The sequence below is a fragment of the Topomyia yanbarensis genome, chromosome 3 (assembly GCF_030247195.1).
Source record: "Topomyia yanbarensis strain Yona2022 chromosome 3, ASM3024719v1, whole genome shotgun sequence".
Lineage (NCBI taxonomy): Eukaryota > Metazoa > Arthropoda > Insecta > Diptera > Culicidae > Topomyia > Topomyia yanbarensis.
The window spans coordinates 395,890,928-395,904,113 of NC_080672.1; the positions used below are offsets into that span (position 1 = coordinate 395,890,928).

Below are 13,186 nucleotides of genomic sequence, written 5' to 3' on the forward strand. Positions count from 1 at the left end.
TCCGGAGCTGCGCCCGGTGGAGCAGTACTGGGCAATGATGAAGCGGGAACTTCGGAAGAGCAAGAAGACAGTCAAAGACGAGAAGGACATGTTAAGAAAATGGAAAAAAATTGAGAAACTGGTACCGGATGACACTATAAAGACTTTGATGGAGGGCATCAAGCGAAAATGCGTTCAATTTTATACTCAAGGCTCCGTCGATTAACTTTTCTTTTGATTTTTGAAGTAAATATATGTATAAAACTACCCTAAAATTTTGGTTTGATTTTAAACATTATAAGAAAATTGGCATGACATTTTCGGTGTCGCAATAATTTCGTGTTCGCCCTTTAAGTATCTGAAACAAAAATGCCAACAAAGGATCAATAACTGGAACATGATGTGGTGCCCACCCAGGAGACCTGATCAGGTTATACCAAAAAACGATATTGTCGGTGATGGAGTACGGGTGTTTCTGTTTCCGCTCCGCTGCGAACATACACTTCATCAAACTGGAGAGAAATCAGTATAGTTGCTTGCTCATTGCCTTGGGTTGCATGTACTCGATCCACACGATGAGTCTCGCTGGCGTGCGTTCTCCCGCTAAAAAATCGATTAAAACTTCGAGAAGCTTGTCGAGCTTAATTCTCAAATCCGATTTATGTCCTTGTACTTCGACTACATGGTACAAAGAATCAATCTTTCTTCGTATAATCCCATCCGTGTCCGTTTCATAGATACTTCTGATTCTACTATGTTTTTCGATACGTCCATGAAGGAAGAGATTTATGGAATCCCGGATCATATACGCCCGCAAGTGATCCTTAATATATTTTATAACAAATTCCGAGAAGTCGACTGCGACAAAAAATTTTACACTGACGGATCAAATCTCGATGGGTCCACTGGCTTCGGTATCTTCAATAATACTATCACCGCTTCCTTCAAGCTCATGATCATGATCCCGCAGAATTAACTGCTATTCAGTACACACTTGGCATCATCGAGACTCTGCCCACAGATCACTACTTCATCATCTCGGACAACCTCAGCGCTATCGAGGCTCTTCGTGCGGTGAAGCCTAAAAAGCAATTCCCGTATTTTCTGGGGAAGATGCAGATTACCTTTGTTTGGGTCCCCTCTCATTGCTCTATTCCGGGCAATGAAAAGGCCGACTCCTTAGCAAAGGTGGGCGCATTAGAAGGTGACATTTATGAAAGATCAATTTGCTCCAACGAATTTTTCGGTATTACTCATCAGAGAACCCTCGAAGGTTGGCAAACTTCATGGAGCAATGGGGAACTGGGAGGGTAGCTATATTCGATAGTCCTTAAGGTATCGACGAAACCTTGGTTCAGGGGGATGGATGTGGATCGGGATTTCATACGTGTAATGCCCCGGCTTATGTCTAACCCTTGCACATTGGATGCGCATTTGCGTCGTATTGGGTTTGCAGGGAGTAGTCTGTGCGCTTGTGACGATGGCTATCACGACATCGAGCACGTTGTCTGGGTGTGCGGCGAGTAATGTGACGCCAGGTCTCAGTTAAAGGATTCCCTTTGGGTCCGAAGTAGACCACCCAATGTTCCAGTTCGTGATATTCTGACAAATCGCGAACTCCCATATATGTCCCTTATTGACATCTTTATAAAAACGATAAATATCAAAATTTAGCCCCTCTCTTTTATTTCTCGTTTCTAGAGGCGTCCTGTCCTACCTTGTAGACCCGACCAGTGCCAATATTCCTGCATAGAAGGAAACTGAAGCGAGAGCGACTCGAGATCCGATGACTCTTGAGGGATTCCCCGCGGGTCCGAAGAATACCATCCACCAACCCGGTACTCGACGACCTACTAGACTGAGGTGTTAATTTGTGTCGCTGCTCTCCCGTTTGCCCGAAAGTTGCAAGTTTTGCTCTTCTTTATCTGTCATCTTACACGCTTTCTCTCCCCTGTCCTTGATACAACTGCTGCTAGACTGATATTTGAATTAAGCCCCCCTCTGAATACCTTAACCAAGCATAAGTCCCCGTTAAAAAAACAAATTTGTATTCTGTATTTTAGTTCTAAAATAGCTGCAACTTTTATTCTTTATTAAAACTTTTGCACCCCGTCTTGTGAATAGAATTGTATCCCTAGTTTTAAGATAGCTGTAAAATTTCTCATGAAAACTTTTCCCCCCTTTTGTATGCCAAACTACATTTTTAGTTTTAAGATAACTGTAAAATATTTCGCAAAAATTATTGTATATCAAACTGGATTCCTTGCTTTAAAAATTTTCATGAAAAATCTTATATATCGAATTGTATTTCTAGTCTTAAGATAGGTTCCTCTTATCTGAACATTGTAAGCCCCTAGTTTTAAGAATTGCAAATGCAAAAACAACAGGATTCGGCACTGCCAAGCTAATGCATTTGGGCCTATCAAATAAACGAATTGAATAAAAAAGGTGCAGAATATATCCAATACCTTAGCATGAATATAATGTCATATCCGTCTTCTAGTTTGAGCTGAAATTAAACCAAGCTGCTACATAAATTAGCTTTTTTGGACACCCATCCGAACACCTACCAAGCAATAGTGGCTATGAGTTAGTTTAAGTCCGACGAAGCGACAGCGATGTCGGACAGCACGCGACCTGAACTGTTGTGGTATAGCGTAAATGTTTTTTAATAACAGTAAATGTTATTTATTAATTTGTAAAGAAGAATGAACTACATTATTTTGGGCCTTCAGCAGTAGCACGGCTCAAAATTATGCTAAATACTTGTAGCACAGTCTAAAATTATGTGTTCCCTGTAGATAAAAAATAACAAATGATATCAAGTATCAAAATCCTGCTTAACGTCCACTATGCCAAACGTCCGTTATGCCAAATGACTCTCACTTTACGCAAAATTAGAAATTACGCCAAATGACCGTTATCCTGGAGATAAAATAAATTTTGCCAAATGTCCGTTATGCCAAATGACCTTGATTTTTTTCCAAAAATTATGCCAAATGACTATTAAGCCAAATAACCGTTATACTAAGTGATCTTATGCCAAAGTACCCAGACGCATACTTTTGAGCCACCCTAAGGAATAGTAAATTTTTATTTTTAATATTATTTTTGGCGTACCGATAATAACATCAAAACATCTTATTTGAACCGATGCAACAAAGTTTTGACTAGTCCACCAATTGTTCCAACCCGGGCCACTGTACGATGCAAGCAATTATTGGAGCAACCATATTTACGTTCAATGGAATGCACCTACTTAATTTTAAGCCGTTCCCATTTCTGGCCTTTTGAATGCCATTAGTATGCGATTCTCACTACTAGCTTCCGAATGGCAAATATACATCTGGGGATGGATTTTTGCCGAACTACATTGTAATGAATTGCCATAACTAAGCATTAGCTATAAGCAAAACAGTATCGAGTCAGTTAAAACAAATTGTCCAAAAAATCACATTGAAATCTACCTACAAATCATGCACGAAAAGAAGTGTCGGGTCAATAAACGGTTGAACAAAATTACACCCTTTGGATTAACAGATCTAATTCTTTGGGTTTACAAATCCTCCTCCCATATATAGATGATTCCCGCACCACATATTAACGGTTTCGGCAGAGCAATACACTTGCAAATGGTACATGCAAGTCTGAGAATGCCACAATCCAGATATAGATGGCGCTGCCATCAGGTATATGCGTTGAATTGCGTCTTGCGTTATTTTTTTACAACTCAAAAACTACAATAAAACACTATGAAATACCACTTTTCAACGGTAAGGAAATAATTCCGCACTAATTAGTGCGAAACACAATGATTAAAACCTCCACAAAACAAATATTAAAAATAACAGGAACGATCGAAACCAACAATTTAGGACAACATTGCATTGAATCAAACACAGTTTCCAGCAGGAATTAAAATTGAGGACACGCATCCGCAACTTTCATTAGTCTGATTATTTTGGTTTTAAATCCGACCCAAGTCTGAGTTTACGGTTTCCCTGATAATTTCTTCGGAATCGCAAATTCAAAAGAAACAAGAACCTGCAAACACCGCTCAAGAACATGTTTCCCCAGGACACAATAATAAAAATAACTGAAATAATAAAATAGCTAACTTATCGCTTTCTCCCTATGTTTCCGGCACCAGATTCCCTAATCACAAATTTTGAATTGAACCGAAATCTGACCTCGACAATATGTTTGTTTACATCTTGTTTTCCCTTAAACCATATCGAATCAGAAACCACACACAAACAGCCAGATGAAAACAAAAAACACGCTTTATAAACATAGCCTGAGTCGCCTAAGTTGCATCAGCGAGAACAAAGGGCTGGGCAGCACTTCACAGAGGAAAAGAAAGCAATCGAAGCATTTATTTTAACTAACGAAACCGTAGCCGGGAAGTCTATAGTTTCTGATAGGCAATACGAGAGCGCTTAAGCCTAAGCCACGCCATATCCAACGTCGAAACAAGCGATTAAATTGCCCTTTCCTTCAGCTCAGCACCATCATTTGACACCTATACTATAAACAAACAAAAGCTTGCATACTCACGTGCAAATGGTGGTAGTCTCCAGTGGCGTCGTTCGATGGAGGTTTGTACTTGCCGCAGCAGAAATTACAGCAACAGCAACAACAGCAGCAGCAATAGCAGCCCGATATGATGCCACAAATGAGGAAGATGGCCTGCAAGGGGATTAGAATTAGAAGGATTATTGAGAAACGGTTTCCCATACAGTAACGATAGATTTTTAAACATTTATTACCTTGCAGGTCGGAGACGTCACCATGAAGTACGCGTTAACATTCTCCTCACCAAACTGTTCTGCGATATACAGCCCAAGTGAACCGTAGTTGTCGTAGATGTTCCGTTTGGTCAGGTCACTGAGGATGGAATGCGCTCGGTTCACCTCTTTGAACTGTAATTGTTGGGACAAAATTAGTAGACCAATGATGCGATATTATGTGGGAGCGCTGTTGGGTACCTTTTCCGATGCTTCTGGATTGTTTGGGTTCTTATCCGGATGATATTTGAGAGCCAACTTCCGGTATGTCTTCTTGATTTCATCTGCTGTAGCTGTCTTTGGTATTCCAAGGGTTACGTAAAGCGTGTCACCCGATGTTCTATAAAGAATTCAGTGTTAATTACATTTGCATAAAAATTATGGAATATGTTTCTATACATAAGGAAGCCTCAATTCTCTAGATGGAAAAAATTATGTTCAACACCGATGAATAATTGGGGAAGTATTTTCACAGTTGTCACCTAGTAACCTGAAAAAATATCATTCTAGTCACTATAATGGCGTTTTCGTTTTTCCTTGGTGCTACACCGGTGTAGTGCAAAGAAAGAGATAGACTGATTACACCCAAGTTTGAATGAGTGTAGTACCGACTACACCGATGTAGTGCACAGTCAAAAACGAATATGCCATGATAAGTGACACAACTGTGAGAATAGGACCCATTCCTAACAATAACCCAATACAGGTCGGACTCGATTATCCGGGGGTTTGAAAAAAATCTCACCCCGGATAATCGAATCACCCGGATAATCGAATCAAACTTTTTTTTTGCGTTATTTCATGAATTTAAGCTTCATTCGTGGAGAAATTGGAAATAAAATGACCAGGGCAAATTTTCCTATTATGGTAAATGTACCTATTTTGGCCCTAGTCGATTTTTCAGACTTTCAGGGTGTGATTTGCATTTTCGGTTGTACGACTTTCCCCCGAAAACCATTCCCCAGAAACTAAAACACCGAAGTTTTTTCCCCAGAAAGAACCATTCTCCAGAAAACCATTCCGTCGAAAGTACCAATTACCAGAAAACCTTTTCCCAGAAAGTATTTTTGCCCAGAAAACCGTTACCCAGAATGAACAAATACCCAGAAGTTCATACCCCAGAAAAACCCATTTCCCAGAAATTGAGGTATTTTAACTGAAGATGACTTATTTTTTATTAGTATTAATATTCTGGTTTGGTTTTGTATTATAAGAGCTATTGATAAAATGGTATCTTTTAATGTTGTACCATCGTCCTGGTCGGCAATTAAAACTTATTTTTATTTTTTGTCTCCTGCATGTTTTTTACAGCGACGCCGGTTTATCATATCTCCTTGCAGATATCGCATATATTCCGCCGACGTGGACTGCTCTTCCTCTTTGAATGCTTTCACAACCGCATAAAGTTTAAGGGCACTGGTACCTTTTAAGAGTGCATTTAATTGGTTGTGATACCCTTCTATTGCGTTTGAGGTATGTCATTGAGGGTGTTGTATCGCATGGTCCATGGTGTTGCATCGCATGTGAAATTCAGGGGAAAATCTGGCCTGTGCCTGTGCGCAGTGTTTTCCAACCCTTCGCTTCCCCAATACCCAAGCCTTCAGGCACATCTTGAGGCTTCAAAAAGTCCAAGGCCTGGGTTTGTCTGAAAGAGATCTGCATTTGCACGCCTTTCAAATAAATTCCAGATAATCCCAATTTTTGGATCCGTTTCCACCAATTTTTCGTTAGGTGGAAAAAGCAACCATATCGCACAGAATTGGGAATAATCCTTGCGATAGCGTTTATCTCAGCTGTTTCGAAATCTGTTAATGCAATCGACGGATTAATTACAATATTGTTGTTGGCTGCTATGGTTTTCATTAGTTCTAGAGCTTTTTTGTAGTTGGATTCTGATTTATCTGGAAGGAGCATGTGTACTAAGGGTAGGAACGTTCGTTCAATGCTCAATGTTCCGATTGACCCGCGGATGTCAATTTATGTAGCAGATGAATCAATAAGGACATGACCTGTGATCAACTCGTATGCTCGGTTTATTCAAACATAGGAGTTGACTCCTTCTTTTAAACATGAGCAATTCTTTGAATATGTATGCCAAATGGCCCTCGGAATGAAACTTGTTATCTACTCGTCTGACCGGTTTTCTCAAACATAGGATTGATTCATTCTTTCCAGCACACTATGGAATAGCTGGAGCAAAAAGTTGGCTAAAATAGGAAAAACATATTCGAACTATCACATTAAAGATTTTTATAACATTCTTCGATGTTTGTTGCACCACGTACCATCGAAATTTCAAGGGGTTCCTCTACTCTCGAGGCCTAAATTGAATTTTTTTGGGAATAATTTGCGAAAGATCTACTGAATGGATCTTGATTTTTTTATTTTTATTTTGTTTCGGCTTTTCAATTTAACTTTAAACGACAAAAACAAACATCTCTGCACCCTTGAAACGTCATTTGTGACATTGATGTTTAAATTACATGGGCCCCGCTTAAGTAAAGTTTCGGCTAATGGGGTTCTCGTCTTCAAAAGTGAAATTCGAAAGCCATTACCATAAAAATGTTTCATTTCTTCTAAAAACTGTCCGTATGCAAATTTGCGTCGATTTTAATGACGTTTACAGCGCTTTTTCATTAACAAGTGCACGATTTCACAAAATCCTACGTTGCTTGCTATTGTACCAAGAAATCGAGAAAAAAATTTAGTTTGGCTCTAGGCAACCAAAGCTTTGTGCTCAATCATTAACCGTCAATAGCACGCAAAGCGATAGAGATTTGAGGTGTCCTACTAGGTATTTAGCCTAATGGAGCTCTTTTTATGTTTCTAAATCTTCAGGTAATATTACATGTCTTTGCAACTCAAATGTATTATAGAGTTTTGGGATATTTCCGCGGCACGATGCCGCAAATATTGAAAATCGACGATTGTTGAATATTTAACAAACAATAGGGTGGGTGCTCCAATAGCCGCGGTGTACTACTAGTCGCAGTAATAGGCTAAACACTTGATTAAAATGCCAAACGCCGTTAATTATTTCTTGCTTTGTGGTTTGCACTAAACTCGCATGGCAACACAAGTTTTATCATAGAAGTTTGCTCAAAAAACAACTGAAATAATGAGTTTTCCTTGATTTTTGAGCTCCTATGCAGCTATAGTGGGCCAAATGTACCTAGAGTTGCATGCTTCAAAAGTAATCAATGGGTTTTGCATCTATAGGAACCGGAATTAGCAATTGGGCCACTATTGCTACATGCGGAGCAAGCGGTTTTAAATGCAAAAATTGGTTCAAAACCAATTATATTTTTTCTATCAAATAGGAATCGAAAGCTTTCATTTAACATATAATCATCACCCATTCCATCTTTTTTAATGCGTTTAAATTTAAGCGCGATGCGTAAATATTAGAAAAAATGTGAATAGCAAACTTATAACAAGTATTTAAGTACACATGATCTAAATGTAACGAATTGTTTCTTGAGAAAATAGAAGAAAAAATTTCGGTAAAATAATTTTCTGGGTTTTGGTACTTTCTGCGGAACAGTTTTCTGGGTTATGGTTCTTTCTGGGTGAAAGTTTTCTGGGCTTTGGTACTTTCTGGGGATTAGTTTTCTGGGAATTAGTACTTTCTGGAATATGTGTTTCTAGGGAAAAAGCTTCGGTATTTTTTCTTCTGGGGAATGGTTTTCGAGGGAATGTTATACAATCGCATTTTCAGTTGGTTTTCATTTATTATTCATATTGGTAACGAGTTAACGATATGTATCAGTTGTTTATAGCTATTTGTACAAGAATTCTAAGATAAACTTTTTAATAAGGTGTGTCTTTTGCAATACAAGTCAAACTCGATTACCCAGGGCTTAGATTTTCCGTGGTAACTGATTCGATTACTCTAATACCAGAAAAAAATAAAGTTAGTAAGTAAACTGGGGGTCGTCTGTTTCTCGACTCCAGTTTAATTTACGTGGAGTGTCACATAGCACAGCTAACATGTCTAGTAAGTCTAATTAGAAGAGTGCGTGTTGCGCACCCACGAAGAGATCCTTGTCCTTGTCCTTGTAGCATCATTTAGTTGACCAATACTGGATTGTCAGGTAATAACTACGCGTGTAGTCTTCGCAAACTGTCCCACTCATACTTGTCACTAGCGAAGGACTACCAGGTTCCCGGGCGCCTCAGCGAGAAGTACTCCTGCGCCCTCTTTACATAGCCTATCATCCATCTTTGCTTGAGCTACCCTAGAATTGAAATCACCTCCAGTGACGGCCGGGTCTCTTTTCAGAATCTCGTTAACCGTTTCTTGACCAACTTTTTTCTACCGCCAATAGGGTCCCAAAACTATTTTTCATTAAAACTGTTGGCGTCAAGAAACACGAAAAACCTGGTTTAAGAAAGATAGGTGCTTCTTTTGCAGCTGCTCAATATTTACCTTCCGATCTAGTGCAATTGCATAAAAAAGGTAATTGAGGGCAATCTAAATTAGAAAGTTTCAGCAGTTTTCAATAATATTCCCAGGCTAAGAAAATATTCCAAAATTTCATTTCGCCATTAACAGAAACTATCCCTGGCAGCACTGCTTCAGCGGAACCCAATCAGATTAATTGTAATAACTTCTGTTCTAATGCTAATATTTATAACTTTTAGTGCTCAAATGAAAGATCTTAGTCGCAGTTATTAGCCTTACTTGACGTTGTGTAAACCAAAAGTTATAGTCATATAGAAACATGGTTGTTCATCAACCAGAAGGGCACGAACGGGTTAAAGATTCTATTGGAATTCTGAGCAGAAATCACTTATTGAAGGGGATAATGGGAGAAGAGCAATATTGTTTGTGTCAAAGTCGACTGGAACTCAAAGCAGGATATTCATCAGGACATTACACCGGATTCCAATGATAATAGGACCATGATTCTATCAGTATCTGGAATAAAGCAAAATCTTCAGCGGAATTCTATCTTGAGAAAGATTCCACTAGACATTTAAGAAGTTTTTCTCTAGAACCCTGCATCAAAATTTAGAGAAAAAACCGTAGAAATACGGATAAATATTGAATCGAAGTTGTGAAATAGATTCCATTGGGATGCTAAGAAAACTTCGATCAGAATCTTGAAAAGTATCCCAAACAGAATCCTGAGAAGCATGTCATCATAATCCCAAGAGATAGCCAGAAAAAAGTTGCATATTTGGCAATATTGGCATTAAAAACTTTTCATTTTTTTTGAAATCCCTAAGCAAATCTTAAAAAAAATATCTCGCTGATTGATTCTAGTGCAAACAGTACCAAAGATATAATCCGAAGAAAAAACATTTTTTTAAACAATTTGTTGAAATTAACTGTTATGTGTCCAACAAAAAAAAACACCTATAACAGGCCAACGAGGGTACCAGGGTACCCACAAATTAAAATGCTCATAACTATGGCTTCCTTTAACCGATTTTGACACTTGATGTTTTAGATTCAGGAACTCGTCCACTTTTGGATTCTGTAACATTGAACCCAATGAATGGATCTGGTTCTTGGTAATCCGGATTTTCCGGAGTAATGTTCCAGTACTAGGGTATGATTTGTAAATTTAAATAATGCCCTAGCAAAATGAGTATCAAAACTCTTCAAATTGTCTCGGAAGTCTGTTATTTATTGTTGCGGGATCCTATGGTAGTTTGAAAAATGGAATTGGAATGGAATGGCCATTCACGGCCCTACGGGAGCCTGCTCCGGAATGTCTGTTTCGGGGTGAAATCACCAAATGGTTCCAATACCACGAGGTACAGCCTATTGATGCTATGCCAAGAATTTTGATACCCATATTGCTAGTATTCCATTGAAATTCACAAATAGTATCCAAGCACTGGAACATGCTTCCGGAAATCCGGATTTCTGGGAACCGGTTGGAATAACTCGATTCATTTTTACCAAGTTTAAAAGTGGATGAGTTCTTGAATCCAAAACACCCAAAATCATCAAAATCGGTTGGAAATTACCTTAGTCATTGGCATTTCAGTTTTGGGGATACCCGGGTATCCACGTCGGCCTGTGACATAGTAAAACATTCAGGAGACCCTCCTCACTCCCTTCTTACTATATCAAAAACATTAATATCCCAAAAGCTTGACTTAGTGAAATTCTAAGATGTCACAAAGTTTCAATTTCCAGCTAAGGATAAAACATCGGAATTTCATTATTTGTAACCTAAAAAGGTATCCGGGTACCGCGTCGGACACATAACAGTTAAGAGTGTTCCCATGGACTGAGGGGCTGTTTAAACGACACAACAATTTAGGTTATTATATATTATCTCTAAATGAACAATTTCTTCCAAACTGGTTCCAATCCATGATTCCAAGTTTTGTTTTTTTAGGTCACTTTGCGCGGAATAACCCATATATAAGCTATTTTTGAGGTAGGTTAAAATTTGAGAGGAGGTTAACCCTAGACCCCCCAATTGCCCGAAAAAAACGTTCTATTGACGGCAATGATGGAATTAGCACTATAATTAGACATTATAGTTGAAATTTGATTTTTTTCAAAACACCCGGATAATCGAATCATTTTCCCCGGATAATCGAATCACGGATGATCGAATCCCCGGATAATCGAATCCCCGGATAATCGAGTCCGACCTGTAGTTTTAAGCATTAAAATGAGAGCTGAGCTGAGATGAGATTTATAGTCACTTGATCGTGCTTATCGGGAAAATAAGTCCAAGCAACATAATCAAGTTTGAAACATTTCGTCACACGAAGTAGAACGAGATAAGAGCGCGAAAGTGTAATAAAGTACGTAGTAAGTATATAGGTACCAAATTCTCCCGTTAGCCTCTTATCAGTTTGAAGGTCGTTCGTTGGTGCCGAATTTCATGCTCAATACCGATCGATACCAGTCAGTTGAAAATTACAGCCAGCAGCGGCGTAAGAGAAATTAATCAACCTTCCTGCCACACTGCTGCTGCAGCTGTTGTTGACCACTTGTGACATAGCTTTATAGGTCACGAGAACTCGAAGAAAAGGATTAAAATACGCTAGCGTTAAATTTACGCTAAACACTGGATGAGTACAGAGAGAGCGTGAAGGTATCGTGCTCTCTTTACGCACAGTTCATCATGAATGAATAGGTAATCATTAGAAACGTTATCTAGAGTACCTTAATTATTTTGATATAATAAATTCCCAGCTTCAAAGAACAAACTAGTTTTAGGACATGATTGATTTCCGTATCACAACATAAACGCTTATTAAAGGCAAGGACGCACTCCTCTCTTGTTTCCTGTTTCTCTCTCGATAAATCTCGAAGGACTTGGAACGGTTTTGTAGTTCAAACCGAGTCATGTTTAATGTCTCAAGGCTTCAAAACTACTGCCACTCCTAGGAACCTTCTATCAATATTATCGAAAATTCTACTGTAATTTTGCTGACGCAGCTAAATAAACCACAACAAACATGTCAAGCGGTGAATGAATCATTCGACATTTTTCGACTTCATTTCCCAGCCCTCTCGTAGTACTGTGGGAAATCGATTTTTCACCTCCCTCCGCAGCTCATTGAACAAATTCATTAGAACAGCTATCAAAACTTCAGCTTGAGCTTTTCTTCCGCTCAATCCACCTCTTCAGAGCCCATTTCGAATACTTACGACAATTTCCTTTTATCCATGATGGTTTGTTAGTTGCGGCCAGGTATAAATTTCTTATTGCTACGATATGAGAAACGGTTCGGGTGTGTGTGAAGCAGAAAATATCCGTCTTCGTTGTCCTTTTGGCTGCTTCTTCGTAGAAAAGTTTGAAAATCCAGCCGGGGGTTCACAGGGAAGAACTTTCTTACCCCGTACGGATATTCAGTTCACCTTTTCACTTGTAGACTGTTCGACGCTTCCAGACGGGGCTTTTCAGCAAGATGCTGGCAAATTTTCCTCAATTTACTGCGATTTTCGCGTTTTCACATCTGCTACACGCTTACACTAATCTGCAACTGTACTGGGCTACTGGTCTGGTGCTAAGAAGAGGGCGAAGCAAATTTTCTCCTCCTGTTTTACGGCAGCAGCTGTCAACGTCACGGCTGAAAACCATGCAGAGTTGCCAGATGGATTAAAGAAACTGTTTTCAAAAAGGGCTTCTCGTATAGTGAATTAACTTGAGGGGAGATAAAATTTTCACGGTATGTGTTGCAAATTTTACCCCTAGATAGACTCACAGCAAAGGGGCAGTACACAAATGACGTAGCTTTTTTTCGGCGATTTTTGACCCCTCCCTCCCCCCTCGTAGCATTTGGTCACAAAATTCTAACCTCCCCTTCGAAAATAACGTAGCATTTACCTACCCCCCACCCCCCTCGTACCATGCAAAGCGGCCGGGCGATGAAAAAAATACATATGTTTTTCAATTATTTTGTATCCTGTATCCTTTCGAAATGTTTGACGACTTTTA

The 13,186-nt window shown here is 39.1% G+C and overlaps 1 protein-coding gene across 4 annotated transcripts in view; it reads right to left on the reverse strand.

The window, feature by feature from the left end:
• LOC131689591 (dnaJ homolog subfamily C member 5 homolog) overlaps nucleotides 1-12,794 on the reverse strand; it is a 54,778-nt gene extending 41,984 nt beyond the window's left edge. The window contains exons 1-4 of one of the 4 annotated variants that reach the window (XM_058974788.1): nucleotides 12,397-12,794; nucleotides 4,968-5,106; nucleotides 4,749-4,901; nucleotides 4,537-4,668 (exon numbers count right to left, since the gene is read on the reverse strand). In XM_058974788.1, coding sequence (XP_058830771.1) covers nucleotides 4,537-4,668; nucleotides 4,749-4,901; nucleotides 4,968-5,106; nucleotides 12,397-12,416 — 444 coding nt within the window. In that variant the 5' untranslated portion in view covers nucleotides 12,417-12,794. The remainder of the gene's footprint in view (nucleotides 1-4,536; nucleotides 4,669-4,748; nucleotides 4,902-4,967; nucleotides 5,107-12,396) is intronic. The other 3 variants (XM_058974791.1, XM_058974789.1, XM_058974790.1) reach the window with 3 other exon arrangements.
• Between the last annotated feature and the right edge of the window lie 392 nt (nucleotides 12,795-13,186).